The 17,166-nt window shown below is 45.7% G+C and overlaps 2 protein-coding genes and 1 pseudogene across 2 annotated transcripts in view; all 3 read right to left on the reverse strand.

Annotated features, from left to right (window-relative positions):
- Window positions 1-17,166, reverse strand: part of TSPEAR (thrombospondin type laminin G domain and EAR repeats) — a 217,830-nt gene that overhangs the window by 174,338 nt on the left and 26,326 nt on the right. The gene's annotated exons all lie outside the window — the stretch shown is intronic.
- Window positions 4,203-6,498, reverse strand: LOC109024439 (MICOS complex subunit MIC60-like; annotated as a pseudogene).
- On the reverse strand, window positions 9,894-10,480 carry KRTAP12-1 (keratin associated protein 12-1). Its single transcript, XM_004062909.4, has one exon. It carries the CDS (start codon window positions 10,438-10,440, stop codon window positions 10,150-10,152), a length of 291 nt encoding a protein of 96 aa, XP_004062957.1. The 5' UTR covers window positions 10,441-10,480; the 3' UTR covers window positions 9,894-10,149.

Raw genomic sequence — 17,166 nt, forward strand, 5'->3', positions numbered from 1 at the left:
GCTAAAGTATTCCACCCAGCCACCGCCATAGACACATCTTCAGGAAAAAGTCTTCTCATAAAAAAGCCACTCTCCAAAATTGGAAGAAGTGATTGTTATGTCAGATGTGCAGATATCAATATGAGGACTCAAGAAACATGAAAAAACAAGGAAATGTCACACCTCCAAAGGGACACAAGAATTGTGCAACAGATTCAAATGAAAAAGAAATGTATGAATTACCAGAAAAATAATTCAAAATAATGATATTAAAGATATTCTGTGAGATATAAGATAACATGGATAAACAATACAAATAAACCAGAAAAACAATTCAGGATATGAATGAGAAAATCACCAAAGAGACAGATATCATAACCAAAGAATCCAACAGAAATCCTGGAAATGAATAATTCAATACATGAAATAAAAAATCCATTTGAGAGCTTCAACAATATACCAGATCAAGCAGAAGAAAAAATTTCAGAAGTTGAAGACTGGTCTTTTGAAACAACTCAGTCAGACAAAAAGAAAAAAAGAAGAATAAACAAAGCCTATGTGACATATGGAACACTATAAAGTGAGCAAATATTCTAATATTGGATGTTCCAGAAAACAAAGAGAAGCCCAAAGGCATAGAAAGCCTATTTAGCAAAATAGGCCTGGCACAGTGGCTCACGCCTGTAATCCCAGCACTTTGGGAGGCTAAGGCGGGCAGATCACAAGGTCAGGAGATCGAGACCATCTTGGCTAACACGGTAAAACCCCGTCTCTACTAAATATACAAAAAATTAACTGGGCGTGGCGGCAGGTGCCTGTAGTCCCAGCTACTCGGGAGGCTGAGACAGGAAAATGGCGTGAACCTGGGAGGCGGAGCTTGCAGTGAGCAGAGATAGCGCCACTGCACTCCAGGCTGGGCGACAGAGCAAAACTCCGTCTCAAAACAACAAAAAAAGAAAACCTATTTAGCAAAATGATAGGTGAAAATTTCCCTAGTCTAGCAAGAGATTTAAACATTCAGATGCAGGAAACTCAGAGATCCTGATATGGTTTGGATTTCTATCTCCCCCCAAATCTCGTGTTGAATTGTTATCCTCAATGCTGGAGAACGGGCTGAGGGGGAGGTGATTGGATCATGGGGGCAGATTTCCCCCTTGCAGTTCCCCTGATAGTGAGTTCTCACGAGATCTGGTTGTTTAAATATGTGTAGCACCTCCCCCTTTTCTCTCTTCCTCCTGCTCCAGCCATGTAGGACATTCCAGCTTCCCATTTGCCTTTTGCATTAATTATAAGTTTCCTGAGGCTTCCCAAACCACACTCCCTGTACAGCCTGCAGAACCATGAGCCAATTAATCCTCTTTTCTTTATAAATTACCCAGTCTCAGGTAGTTCTTTATAGCAATGCAAGAATGTACTAATACAGATCCCCAAATAGATACAATTCAAAAAGATCTTTTCCATGGCACATTATAGTCAAACTGTCAAAAGTCAAAGACAAGGAGAGAATTCTAAAAATAGCAAGAAGAAAGCAACTAGTCATATATAAGGAAACCCCTATCAGACTAACAGTGGATTTCTCAGCAGAAACCTTACAGGTCAGGAGAGAATGGGATGATATATTCAAAGTGCTGAAAGAAAGAAACTGACAGACAAGGATACTATACTCAGCAAAATTATCTTCCATAAATAAACAGAAATAAAGTCTTTCATGGACAATCAAAAGCTGAGGGTATTCATCACCACTGGACCAGCCATATAGGAAATTCTTAAGAGAATATTACAATTCTAAATCTATATGCACCCAATACCAAAAGAGTCTGATATACAAGCAAATATTATTAGATCTAAAGGAAGAGACAGACTCCAATACAATAATAGTTGAGGACTTCAACACCCCACTCTCACCATTAGACATATCATCCAGACAGAAAATGAACAACAACAAAAAAATTTTGGATTTATACTGAACTTTAAAGAAAATAGACCTAATAGGTATTTAAAGAACCTTTCATCTAACAGCTGCAGAATACACATTCTTCTCATAAGCACATGGAACATTATTCAGGACAGACCCTATGTTTGGCCACAAAACAAGTCTCAACTAACTTTAAAAAATCAAAATAATATCAAGTATCTTCTCAGACCACAATAACTAAAGCTAGATATCAATAACAAGAAGAGCTTTGGAAACTGTACAAATATGTGGAAATTGAACAACATGTTCCTAAATGGCTACTGGGTTAATGAAGACATTAATAAGGAAATCAAAAAATTTCTCAAAAAAAAAATAAAAAGGGAAACAGGACATATCAAAACCTATAGGCTACAAAAATAACAGTGCTAAGAGGGACGTTAGTAGTAATAAATGCCTACATCAAAAAGGTAGATGTGGTGGTGCCTATAGTCCCAGCTACTAGGGAGGTTGAGGTGAGATGATCACTTGAGCCCAGGAGTTTAAGGCCAGTCTGAGAAACACAGTAAGACTCCATCTCAAAAAAAAAAAAAAAAAGTAGAAAGATTTCAAATAAACAATCCAATGATGCACCTCAAGGAACTAGAAAGGCAAGAGCAAACCAAATCCAAAATTAGTAGAAGGAAAGAGACAATAAAGTGTATAGCTAAACAAAATAGACTTTAAAAAAAATACAAAGAAATAACAAAACAAAAAGTTGGTCTTTTAAAAAGATAAACAAAATCCATAAACAGCTAGCTAGGCTAACCAAGCAAAAAAGAAAGAAGACCCCAATACACAAAATCAGAAATGAAAAAGGAGACATTACAACCGATACCATGGAAATACAAAAGATCATCTGGCTGGGCACGGTGACTCCTGCCTGTAATCCTAGCACTTTGGGAGGCCAAGGCAGGTGGATCACTTGAGCCCAGGAGTTTGAGACCAGCCCGGGCAACATGGCAAACGCCCAACTCTATAAAAAATACAAAAATTAGCTAGTTATGGTGGCACATGCCTGTAGTCTCAGATGCTGAGAAGGCTGAGGTGGGAAGATCACCTGAGCCCAGGAGGTCGAGGCTGTGGTGAGCCATGACCACACCACGACTGGGTCATTGCACTCCAGCCTGGGTGACAAAGGGAGACTCTGTCTTTAAAATGTGTGTGTGTGTGTGTGTGTGTGTGTGTGTATAACATTACCAGAAACTATGCTCTAAAAAACTGGTAAACCTAGAGGAAATGAATAATTTCCTGGACATATACAACCTACCAAGATTGAATTAAAAAAAAAAGAAAACCTGAATAGACCAATAATGAGTAACCAGATTGAATCAGTAATAAAAAGTCTCCCAGCAAAGAAGAGCCCAGGCCTGAATGGCTTCACTGCCAAATTATACCAAACACATGAAGAACCAACACTAATTCTCCTCAAATTGTTCCAAAAAAATTGAAGAGGAGGGAACTCTTCTTAACTCACTCTATGAGGCCAGAATTACCTTGATACTGAAAGCAGACAAAAACACAGTAAAAAAGAAAAGTACAGACCAATATCCCCAATGAACATAGATGCAAAACTCCTCAACAAAATACTAGCAAGCTGAATCCAGCAGCCCATCGAAAAGATAATATGCCATGATCAAGTGGAAATTATCATACAGATGCAAGGGTGATTCAACATACAGAAATCAATAAACATGATATATCACATCAACAGAATGAAGGACAGAAAGTATATGAGCATCTCAATAGATGCAGAAAAAGCATTTGACAAAATTCAATATCCTTCATGATAAAAACTCTCAACAAACCATGTACAGAAGAAACATACCTCAAAATAATAAAGGCCATGTATGACAGACCCACAGCTAACATCATATTAAATGGAAAAAAGCTGAAAGCCTTTCTTCTAAGAACTAAATGAGACAAGGATGCATTTTTTTTTTCAGTTTTCATCTTGTTTATTCAGTTTGCTCCGAGGGCAAAATCAACAGTAGTAGAGATCACAAACATTATTTTGATTGGCCTCACAAGTCTGATCAGTAAAACCCGAAAAACAGAAAATGTTACACGAGTTGCAAAGAAAGCACTCCTGGAGTTCACTGACATGATAGCAAGTGGAAAGAATATAAATGCAACAGGTGTTAACATTTAGAACAGTACTTGTAAACCTGCTCATGTCTAGACAATTCTGGGACCCTTGCTGCAAACCCTTCATGTATCACTGCTGATTTCCTTGACATGAAATACGACTTTACGAAAATCTTCCTAGACCTTACTCTGGCTGTACTTGAGTGGTTCTTGTGCCTACGGCGCTGGCATATGCTGTCAGGATTTCCACTATCTGTTTCGTTTCTAGGGTTATTCGGGCTTCCTTCAGCCAGTCTTGTGCCATTCGTCTGGATTCCCCCTTCAGCTGATTGACAAACTTTGCTGCTAGCTCCAGATCACCATGCTCAATGCAATAGGAGGCATATGACAGTAATTTAAACGTGTTTGTATCTTCAGATCAGAGCTCTGGGGGCGGCTTCAGTTGCTGAGGCGGGAATAGAAGCAGGGACTGCAGGTAGGAGAAGAAGTACTGGTACAAGCTATTTCTGGTTTAATCAATCATTGCTACCCTTCGGGCCAGTTTTTGAACAGCAAAAAAGCGGGCTCTAAGGGTCTCTTCACTGTACACCCCATGGGTCAGGGACTCTGGAGGGATAGCTGTGGCTAAAGCTTTGGTAAATTCATTATCAGAACAGTTGGCTTTGATGGCCTCAACTGCACTACCCAGCGGGACAGTAGGCATTTCTGCAGATGAGGTCTTCATGCTGTACTTTAATGCCTCCACTGAAAGCCAGAGTTGGTAGGCTTTTCTGGCTTCCTCTTCAGCAACTGCATGACTCTGAACAGCGTGTTCGATTCCTCTGAGTCTGGCATAGGCAGTGTTTATATCCAGAGTAAAGTTGTGAACTTGCTCTTGACTGAGATGACGAAACTGTAATTCTTGTTCCGAGAGTTTCTCAGACAGGTTCTGCTCAAATTCATACTTCAATTCCTGTTCTTGAACCCTAAGGACATCTCACAAGTGATCAGTGTGGGCAGCTGCCTGTCAGTGAAGCTAGGTTCTCATTTCATTCTCCATGGCATCTCTGACTTCCTCTATCTTTCTGTCCTATTCAGCCTGCATTTTACTTCCATGATGTTCTAATGCTTTTGCTACTACAGAGTCAAATGCCCGCTTTTCTTCCAGCGTTTGTTTCTCCAAGGCTAATGTGATGTGCTGCTTTTCTGTGGCCTTCTGTTCTGCTAGCTCTCTGTTCAGCTGATCGATGTGACGATGTGCACGGGCAATCAGGGAGTTCAGATCATCAGTAGAGAGCTTGTCAGCTGGGTCTGAAACGCTCATTCCTTTCCACCCAGGAAGGACTTCTGGAGTAATACTGTCCAGCTGTCGTTTAAAGTCATCCCGAGCTTGGCCCACCAGCTCATGATACTGAGATACAACCTTAGCCTCAAATTGAGCTGCTTGGACCTTTTTGACCACATTATCCAGATCAGCTATCGTGTTGTGAAGTTTATATGAGGCTTGGCCCCAGCAACCTCTTCTTTCTTTGCATTTTCAGTCACACTTTTCATCTTCTCTAACTCTTCTTTGGCTTTGAGAAGGGCATCAGCAGCTTCATCTACTGCCTTTCTGTGTTCCTTCAATGCATCTTGCACTGTGTGCCACTTAGCAGACTTCTTCTTGCCCTCAATCTCAGAATTGTCCATGGCGGCTTTCAATATGTTGGAGTGTGCATTGACAGCCTGGACCACAGTGTTCTGAGCTGCAATCGCCTGCAGAGTGACATTTGCAGTTTGCCTAAGAGCATCTTCTAAGCTCTTGGCTAGAGACTCAGTTTTAACTTGTTCTTGTTTTTCCTGTTGTGCAAGGCAAGCTGCAATTTCTTCACATGGTCGTTCCCTTATAGAAGATGAGGATGCTTCTTCTGAAAGTGCAGATGTGGGTTTTCCTTCATCAATTTCAGGGTGATCGGTTTTTAAAGATTCCTCATGCTGAACCCCAGGGACCAACACTGTATCACCTGCGGTTGCTGAAGCTGGAGTATCTCCTTTTGTTTTTGGAGTTGTGAGGCAGGCTGTTTAAATTCTTTTGTTACTTCTGATACACTAGAGATTTTTAGTGGACCAGACTGAGTCGATTTCTTTGGCAATGGAACATTATAAGGTGCAGAACCAAGAACCACCTCGAAGAGTTTGTCTGAGTAAGGTATGGTTTTCTCTACACTTTCTCGGAAATGGGAAGCCCATTTGGCATATAGGATAGTGCCACCAATACCTCCACCAACAAACAAAAGGCCAGCTCCAGCAGTGTTGCCAGTAGTCAACCCAGAGCTGCCTGAAGTAGAGTATCGGCGGCATGGTCGCAGTGGACGGAGGACTAACTTCCCACAGAGACAACTCTGGGCCGCAGCGGTCACACTCGATAACTGACAGGCCCGCAGTATCTGTCGAGCGGACGGTGCTGCTGGTGGATGCGGGAGCTGCCATAGCGGCACGAGTAAGTGGAGGCATGTGTACATATGTCAAGGATGCCTATTTTTATCACTCCTATTGATACGGTTTGGATCTGTGTCCCCACCCAAACTTGAAATGTAATCCCCAGCGCTGGAGGTGGGGCCTGGTAGGAGGTGATTGGATCATGAGGGCCATCCCTCTTGGTGGTATTGTCATGATAATCAGTTCTTGTGAGATCTGGTTGTTTAAAAGTGTGTGGCGTCCTCCCCCCACCCAAACTGCTCCAGAATGTGAAGCACTGGTGCCCCTTTTGCCTTCTGCCATGACTGTAAGCTTCCTGAGGCCTCCCTAGAAGCAGAAGCCTCTATGGTTCCTGTATAGCCTGCAGAACCATAAGCCAATTAAACCTCTTTTCTTTATAAATTACCCAGTCTCAGGTATCTTTATAGCAATGTAAGAATGGACTAATACACCTATTCAACATAGTACTGGAAGTCCAATCCAGTGCAATCAGGTAAGAGATAGAAATAAAAGCCATCCCAATTGGAAGAGAGGAAGTCAAATTGTCCCTCTTTGCACATGACATGATTTTATATTTAGAAAAATCTAAAGACTCCACCAAAAAACTATTAGAACTGATAAACAAATTTAGTAAAGTTGCAGGATACAAAATCAACATATAAAAATCAGTAGTGTTTTGATACACCAATAACAAACTAGCTGAAAAAGTAAGCAAAAAGGCAATCCATGAAGGCTAAAACAACTCCATCCTGGATGCTAATCTGCCATATGGACTTCTAGTTAACCTGTTCTGGGAAGGTCTCTAAAATTTCCAGTTTATCTACTGTTCCTTGTATAAGAGCACATACTATAAATCCTGCTTCAAAACAACCTTGATGTTATCCTACTTCAATTGGTCTACAGAGCCCTTCTAAATCACATATACCCTTTCCTTATGGTATATAAGCCTTGGGTCTGGAGGGGTAATGGCACAGGGATCCACCAGCTTGTCTTACCACCACCCAAGACACAGACATGGCTTCTGTTTTAAGTCCTTATTAAATGTTTCTTTCTGAGAAACTGGATTTGTCAGCCTCTTTCTGTGGCCTCTCAGCTTCCTTGAACTTTGGGGGTAGGTTTGCATAGACCTGCCCATGGAACACAATCTCATTCACAATAGCTATTTTAAAAATAAAATACCTGGCAATAAATATAACCAAGGATGTGAAAGACCTCTGCAAAGAAAACTACAAAACACTGATAAAATAAATTGAAGAAGACACAAACAAATGGAAAGACATTCCGTGTTCATGGATCGGAAGAAATGATATTGTTAGAAAGATCATACTATCCAAAGCAATCAACAGACTCAATGCAATCTCTATCAAAATGCCAACGACATGTTTCACAGAAGTAGAAAAAACAGTCCTAAAATTCATATGGAACCAAAAAAGACCCTGAATAGCCAAAGTTATCCTGAACAAAAAGAACAAACCTGTAGGTATCACACCACTTGACTTCAAAATATATTACAAGGCTAAACAGCATAGTATTGGTATAAAACCAGACACATAGATCAATGGAACAGAATGGAGAACCCAGAAATAAATCCATATATTTACAGCCAATTGATTTTCAACAAAGGTGCCAAGAACATACAATAGAGAAAGGACACCCCTTCAATAAATGGTGCTGGGAAAACTGGATAGCCACATGCAGAAGAATGAAACTGGATCCCTACCTCTCATCATATACAGAAATCAACTCAAGATGTATCAAAGCCTTAAACATAAGACCGAAAACCATAAAGCTACTAGAAGAAAACATAAATGAAATGCTCCAGGACATTGGTCTAGGCAAACAGTTTATGGCTAAGACTACAAAAACACAGGCAACAAAAACCAAAATAGACAAATGAGATTATATTAAACTGAAAAGCTCTGCACAGCAAAGGGAACAATCAACAGAGTGAAGAGACAACCTGTTTAATGGGAGAAAATATTTGTAAACTATGCATCTGACAAGTGACTAATATCCAGAATATATAAGGAACTCAAACAACTCAACAACAACAACAAAACAAATAATTCCATTAATAAATGGGCAAAGCACCTGAATAGGCATCTCTCAAAAGAAGACATACAAATGGCCAACAGGTATATTAAAAAAAACTCAACATCACTAATCATCAGGGAACTACAGATCAAAACTACAATGAGAGAGCACCATCTTACCCCAATTAGAATGGCTATTATCAAAAAGACAAAAAATAACAGATGCTGGTAAAGATGTGGAGAAAAGGGAACTCTTATACATCATTTGTGGAAGTGTAAATTAGTACAGCCATTATCAAAAATGGTATACAGATTTCTCAGAAAACTAAAATAAAACTACCATACTATCCAGCAATCCTGCTACTAAGTATTTATTCAAAGGATAGGGAATTGGTGTATCAAAAAGATACCTGCACCCCCATGTTTATTGCAGCACTATTCACAATAGCCAAGATACAGATTCAACCTAAATGTCTGTCAATAAATAAATGAATCAAGAAACTGTGGTATATATTTACAATGGAATCTTATTCGGCCATAAAAAAGAATGAAGTCCTGCCATTTGCAGCAACATGGATGGAACCGAAGGTCATTAAAGACAAATATTACATGTTCTCACTCACATGTGGGAGTTCACAAAGTTGATATCATGGAAGTAGAGAGTAGAATGATATTACCAGAGGTGAAGAACGGTGTGTGTTAGAGGAGAAGTGAGTTTGGTTAATGGGTACAAACGTACAGTTACACAGAAAGAATAAGTTCTAATATTTGACAGCAGCATAGGGTGACTACAGTTAACAATGTATTGTATGCCTCAAATCAGCTAGAAGAGAGAGTGTAAAATGTCCTCAACACAGAGAAATGATAGACAAGGTGATGAATATCCTGATTTCATCATTATGTATCCTCTGTGTGTAAAGTATTTCATATGCCCCATAAATATGTAAAGATATTATGTATCAAATTTTTAAAAGTGCCATATGTAGATCAGTGATGGGAGTGTGTGCTGCAGAACTAATCCAGTTCTGTAAACCTGAGATCCTCCGCGACCCGGGAAGCAGGACATCCACCAACCACATGGGAAAGCCCGATCCTCAGTGCTCTGAGGCTTTGGCCATCAATGCAGGGCTTGCTGGCCTGGAGCAGGAGCGGACAGCCAGTGGGGAAGCAAGACCACTCTACCACAGGTGGGTAAGTCACTTCTGTGGCCACTGCAGCTGGGCCCCGGGAGCCCTGGGAGAGACCACATGGGCATCTGCAGCCACGCCCTCCACCCGGGACACCACCTTCTGATGAGCACTGGGTGAAGGGATCACTGAAGAGGGTTTAGCAGCAAATTCTATGTAATCAGCAGAATAGATAGCAGGGAGTATGGAAATAAAAAAGAGAGACAAGAAACGCAGAGCTGCATGGGGAAAGCTGGTTTATTTGGCTCTCATGGGGTCAGAGAATGACTCTGGGACCCCAGACTTCCCTGGGGGGATAGGCAAGTTCAGCCAGGGCTCCAGATCATTCTATTATATTCTCGATCCAGAATTCAGAGGGTTCACTGAGCATGCTTTTCACCTGCACCATGTGCAGAAGACCAACTGAGGACTCATCCAGGGAGTGTACAGGTGTGGCCTCATCTGCACTGGGAGCAGCAGGTCTGGAGATTCATGCTCAGCAGCAGGAAGGGATACTGTAGGAGATGGGTCTGCAGAGGACGCTGGTGCAGGAAGGCTGGCAGCACCCAGAGGACTGGCAGGAGGGAGCCGCATACACGACGGGCCTGCAGCTCACGGGCACGCACACAGAGGACTGGCATCTCATGGGCACACACACGGCTGGCTTGAAGCCCACGGGCACACACACGGAGGACTGGCAGCCCACGGGGATGTAACAGGATGCCTGGCAGGGGCTGGGCGCGCAGCAGGCTGGCTGGCAGCCTGAGGAGCAGCTGGTGTGGCACATGGTGGCGTGTGGCTGGATAAGGTCGAGGCAGAGGGCAGTGATGTCTGGGGACAGCTTCCCTGGGCAGCCTTTATACCTGGACCCAGGCATCCCCACAGCACAGAAGCACACACCTGTTGTCTTCCTTGTTTTTCTTCCTCAAGGCTGTTTCCTGGAACTCAGTTTTCTGTTGTAGATGATCATGTTTTTTATCTGGCCCTTTGTTTCATGACTAATTGCACCCTCTTCAAGCTCTTGTTACATTTGGAAACCTGCCCAAATTTATCGGTGATGCACAGGCAGTTTTAGCTCCACCTGCCTGATATCTGCCTCCCTTCATTAGTTCTACGCTGAAGCAGACATGAGTGGTACCCAAAAGACCTCGAACCGCAACTTCTGTTGCATCAACCAGAAACTTTGGGGAAGAGACCAGAACTGAATATAGACAATGAAATCATACTGGGGAACCTGCTGGAGTGAGTGATGCAAAGCTGGCTACTCTATCAACTATACAGTTGAGATTTAGGAGATGCTCGTTTTCAGGCAGCCGTCAACCAGCCGTGCAGACTGTGCTTCCTGAGAGAGAAGAAACTTAGGAGATAAACTCCCATTTCCCAGCTCTCTGCTGGGACAGGCTTCCAAAATGCAGTGTCACCTTCCAAAATGCAGTGTCACCAGCCGGAGTCAGAGCAGAATACAGTGGCCCAACTCTGCCGAGGAGGAAGGGGCCAGCGCCCAAGCAGCTGAAGCCCTGGAGTCCGAGGAGCAGAGAAGCAGAAAGAAGGATCCGTGTGGAGAGCAGGCCCCGCACTGTGGGAGCTGACTGTGAATCTGTGGAACGGGGCAGGGCTGTGCATTCCCAGGGCAAGGCAACCACAGGCTCACCAGAGAGAGGCTGCTAGAGGATTGAGAGTGAAGCCCCCCTCCAGCCCCGACGTCGACATCCAGCCGAGACCCCTACAGCCCGGCACCAAATGAGTAAGGACCACAGACTACAGTGAGACCCGCCTAGGCCAGCCCGAACAAAGCCTAAACCAATTCAGAATAGGATTTTTAGGGAAGACAGTTTGGAATGTGAGTCCCACCAAGATACAGAGTGTTCCAAGTTGTAGATGCTTCCCAGAGATCCACCCTAGCAAAGTGTTGAACAAAAACTGCACAAGATTAAGGTCATTCTCCAGTAACTGATGGCTAGAACAAAAATCAGAAACATGATAGAGCTCAGAGTCTGTAAATGCATTATTATGATACCTCACACACAATCAAAATCATCAGATATTGACCAGGCACGGTTGTTTATGCCTGTAATCCCAGCACTTTGGGAGACCAAGATGGGAAGATTGCTTGAGGCTAGGAGTTTGAGACCAGCCTGGGCAACATAGTGAGACTCTGTCTCTACAAAAAAATGGTTAAAAATTAGCCAGACATGGTGGTGCATGCTTGTGGTCCCGGCTACATGGTAGGTTGAGGCAGGAGGGTCTATTGAGCCTGGGAGGTTGAGGATGCCATGAGTTATGATCACACCACTGCACTCCAGCCAGGGCAACAGAGCAAGACCCCATCTCAAAACACAAATCATCAGATATTAAAAGATATAGGTAAATTTAATTCACTGTTAAAAAAAAAGATAAACCTGAGATGGTCTAGATATTGGACATGGCAAAAGATGACTGTAAGCAGCTATTATAGACATCTTCCAAAAAATCCAAGAAAACTGTTCAAATAATTAAAGGAAAACATTGTCTTCATGAATGGATAAATAGGGAATCTCAGTAGAGTAATTGAAGCTATTTTTTAAAATGGGAATCCTAGAACTGAAAAGTACAGTAGTTAGAAATTTTAAATACACCAAATTTGACTTCAAAAATCAACAACGTCCAAATCCAGGAATCTCAGAAAGCCCCCAGTAGGATAAATAGGAAGAAAACCACATCCAGGCACATCATGAAGTGATGAAAAACAAAAATGAAGACAAAATCTCAAAAGCAGTGACAGGAAGACACTTTACATACAAAGGAACAAGGATAAGAAAAACGCCCTGGCTTCTCGTGAGAAACAGTGGAGACACATCTTTAAAATGCTGAGCAACAATAACTGGCAATCCGGAAGTCTACATCTATGAAGAACGTGCTTCAAAACTGAGATTGAGGCCGGGCCGGGCACTGTGGTTCACACCTCTAATCCCAGCACTTTGAAGGCTGAGGCAAGAGGATCACTTGAGCCCAGGAGTTGTAGACCAGCCTGGGCAACAAGCAAGAGCACATCTCTACAGAAAATTTAAAAATTAGCTAGGGGTGGCGGTGTGCACCTGTAGTCCCAACTATTCAGGAGGATGAGGCAGGAGGATAGCTTGAGCCCAGGAGTTCGAAGCTGCAGTGAGCTATGACTGCACCATCACACTTCAGCCTGGGTGACCGAGCAAGAAGGGTCTCAAAAAACCCCAGAAACTGAGATTGAAGTGAAAACCTGTTCAGAAGAGCAAAAGCTGGGAGAAATCCTCCCCTGCAGATGTACGCTGCAGGCAACGTGGACAGATGTGCTTTAGGTTGGCTAGGACGAGGCCAGGTGGGCCCTGACCTGCAGGAAGGAGTAAGGGCCAGGCAACATGCACGGATGTGCTTTAGGTTGACTAGGACGAGGCCAGGTGGACCCTGACCTGCAGGAAGGAGTAGGGGGGATGGGGGAAGGTAAAGGAGCAGGTAAATATCAAAGACGCATCCTCATTCTTCTGTAGTCAACTTGTGAGACAACCAACCTTTAAAATGGATTACTTGGTGACTAGGTCACATAGGAACATGTGATCACTGTGGCTGCCCCAATTCTCTTGGTTTTTAAGTGTGATTCTGAACTATAGCAGTGAAAGGAGTTGCCTGTGAACTTGTGGCCTCACCCGGCTTATCCCTAAGCCTTAAAGTCACTCCCACATGGCCACAGATCGGCTCTGGGTCCATAGACTTCTAAGTTCTGTCCACAGCTCTGAGACCCCACTTGGCCTTCAGCCTTGGAGGGGATTTCATTAACATGGTGTCTGACTTGTCTGAAGGCTTCTTGGCAGGAATCGCCCGTATCCACCACCAGCAGGTACAGGAGGACCCACACAGGAGCAGAGGGTGCCCCTGGGAGCTGCCTGGGATGGAGGGAGTAGCTCTGCCCTGAGAGATGGCTCATCCCCCACCGTGTGACACCACCGTAGAATAAAGCGCTGTGGCCAATCCATCAAGAGAACAGAGCTGGAGTGTGAGGAGGAGCGTGCCATCCACACTCCTGCCCGCTGCTTCCCAAGTGCAGGGGCATCCTGGAATTTCACACCAGCTCCTCACTTTCCCCCAAGCTGCCTCTGCAGGGGTGAGACTGATCAGACCCACAGCGAGGGAGAGGAACCAGATATGAGTAGCTCATGCCCCACTCCGTGATGGGTCCTCCTGGGCTCCGTCTGCAGAGGAGGTGTCCTGTGGCCACTAGTGCTACTCGTGTGAAGTGGCACTTCTGAGGTGTGGTGTCAGGAAGCCCACTGTGGTCACACGCCTGAGCCATGCTCTGCAGACGCCAACGTGGCTGATGTTTTCATCCATCTTCTCTGTCCCAGCTGGTTCAGGACTTCAGGATGAGTCACTTATTGAACCCTCAAGCCCCAGTATAATGTGGCACAGTGGTAACGACCATGGATCCCAGAGTGAAACTAAGCAGTCCAGATCCCTGTATCTCTGCAGTGGACACGCACCCATTGTGCAAACCCTCTACGACTTACAAATTGCACATCTGTAAAATGGGGTATCGGCCACCCCGAATGCTGGCAAAGATGAATGAGACAATCACAGCCTGGCACAGTGCTAGACCTCTGTGCATTACCGTTACCCCAATCATCATCATCATGATTCCACAATATGGAGCCCAGTAGCTTGGCTCTCATTACTTGGGAAGACCCTGATGATGACTGAGCTTCTCAGTCGAAACGGGACCCCTGGTGCAGTGAGTGTGACTGTGCTTGTGTGAGCTCCAGATGGCATTTACAACGGGGGGACCTTGAACATCCATAAGGTGGACCCCTGGCCTCACTGACAGCCCTTCACCAGCTCCCCTCGGCTCTGTTTCCAGGAAACACATGGTCTGCTGAGTCATGGGAACCCCCAGCTGAAAGAGTTTCCTGAACTGAGTAACCTCAACAGAAAAACACAGAAAGATCAACCAGACAGGGCAGAGGAGGAAAAACCACCCACAAGGAAGATGCCAGGGGGCTTGCTGCCTGGACGCCCATGGCCTGCCCTGGTTCCATGCTCAGGAGGAAGATGCCAGGGGGCTTGCTGCCCAGACGCCCGTGGCCTGCCCTGGTTCCATGCTCAGGAGGAAGATGCCAGGGGGCTTGCTGCCCGGACGCCCGTGGCCTGCGCTGGTTCCATGCTCAGGAGGAAGATGCCAGGGGGCTTGCTGCCCAGACGCCCGTGGCCTGCCCTGGTTCCATGCTCAGGAGGAAGATGCCAGGGGGCTTGTTGCCCAGACGCCCGTGGCCTGCCCTGGTTCCATGCTCAGGAGGAAGATGCCAGGGGGCTTGCTGCCCGGACGCCCGTGGCCTGCCCTTGCTCCATGCTGCATCTCCACCACCTGCTGCCCACCCAGGGCTGTGGGACCTCCTGCTGCCACCTGGCCACCCCCGCCCTGCCCCTCGCACCGTGCAGCTCTGCTGTGCCGGCCCCTGTGTGAGGCATCCACCTCCTGCCAGCTGACCTGCCGTATACTCAGGTCGGGCCTGTCTGTGGCCGCCTCCTGCCGGTCCTCCAGGTGCTGCCCGCCCTTCTGCCCCTTCCCTGGCCTGCAGACCTGTGACCTGCCACACCGGCCTGCTGCTGATGGATTATCCTGATAATCAACTCTCTGCTATTGTTTAGCAAAAGCCTTTCCCTTTGTCCTGTTATCAGAATCCCCCTGCACTTCTCAGTCCCCGGTGACAGATCCACCTCCCACTGTGGCTGGAATTTCTCCTGAACGTTCTTGTGCAGGAAGGCTTAGTTCCCTATCAAAAATAAGTCTCTCTGCTCCTCAGTACTGGGTCTTTTTAAAAATTTCCCTAAAGCTGTTTCTGATTGTCCTTTGCCTTCCTGACCAAGACAATGTCAGCATGGGGTTCTGTCCTTGGTCACTGCTCAGAGGTGGAGCTTGACCCTGGGATGTTGGGAAGCCGCTTTGGGAAAAGCTGTGGCTGAAGCTGCTGAGTCCAAAGGGGGTGTCTCCTTCCCAGTAGTTTCAGATGAGGATCTCTCAGCCAGGGCTCTTCTGGAGCCTGGAAACCAAGCCACAGAACGAAGGGCTGCGGGAAGAAGGAGGCTGAGCCTGGGGAACCTGGTGGCTGCCTTCGGGTGTCAGAAGGGCTTTCCCCCAGCAGGCGTTTCCCCAGAGTCTGGATTGGGGCCACTGAGCCGGTGTGACAGGGAGGTAGATTTCAGCTCAACAGGAGGAAGGGTCCCCTGAAAGCCAGGGCTCCCAGTGACACACTTGGCGCCTGGTGATTACTCAGCTTCTGGGTGCTGAGGGCTCTGAACGGCAGACACACTTCTCCCACTGTATCATAACAGAAAAACCCGGAACGGCCCATGTGCCCATCAGCTGGTGCATGGATAAACACAGCGTGACACAGCGGTACAGCGGAATCCACACCAGCACTGAGGGCGGCATTGCTTACGCACACGGCAACAGGAACGCATCGCAGAAACACCGCGCGGGGTGGGAGAGGCCGGCACCAGAGGACTTGCTGTATGACTCCTTCTAACTGAGTCCTAAAACAAGGAGAACCAATTTATGCTTTAAAAAATTCTCAGCAGCGGCCATCTCTGGGGGATTGGGTGAAACTGACTGGGGAAGGCAGAAGAGTTCTGGAGAGGACGGTAAAGTCCAGGGTCCTGATGGGGGTCCTCTCCCAGCCAAGAGGGAAGCCGGGACCACCCTCACCCCTGGGCCTTGAGGGGGCCTGGGTGAGCTGTGTTGACAGATTGGCAAACTTCATCAAATGATACCCTTGAGATTTGAATCATTTCACATGCAAAACAAATGCTGAACTCGAGTTAACGGCACGTTGCTGCAGTGTGTGAGTGAAGTGTGCGGTTGCTGCACCTTCCCCTGCAGTGCCTGTGAAATATGATGCACTGACAGAGGCCGGCTCGGGGGTGAGTATCCGATCAAGCACAGTGAGTGCCGTGCCAGGTGCAGATCCAGGGCCAGGCGCGTGGATGCCCACTGTTTAATTTTTACAACTTTTCTGTATGTTTCTGTTTTTCATAACAAAATGAAAATGAAGATAGTTTTTAAAAAGTAGTTCAGAAGATGAAAATAGTAAATGTTTTCATAAAAAATAGAAGCCACACATGGGATCCTTGCTTTGGAGAATTGGGCTATGATCAGAGGGAAGTGGGGTCCACTCAGAGAATTGGGGTACCCAGCCTTCAGGGAGAATAACGGTGGATCGCAGGTCAGCCAAATGTCCTAGAAGCAGCAGGACAGTCATGAGGAAGCCAACACTCAAACAGCGTGGCTGCCCCAGGGCAGGATGGCAGACCCAGCCCACCATTCCCGTCTCCACCTTCCCACGACCACCACAGGGGAGGGCAAGTGAGTTTACCAAGGATGAGGGACTCCAGCAATGAAAAGGAAAGAGAAGGCCGGGCGCGGTGGCTCACGCCTGTAATCCCAGCACTTTGGGAGGCCAAGGAGGGCAGATCACGAGGTCAGGAGATCGAGACCATCCTGGCTAACACGGTG

The sequence above is a fragment of the Gorilla gorilla genome, chromosome 22 (assembly GCF_029281585.2).
Source record: "Gorilla gorilla gorilla isolate KB3781 chromosome 22, NHGRI_mGorGor1-v2.1_pri, whole genome shotgun sequence".
NCBI classification, from domain to species: Eukaryota; Metazoa; Chordata; class Mammalia; order Primates; family Hominidae; genus Gorilla; species Gorilla gorilla.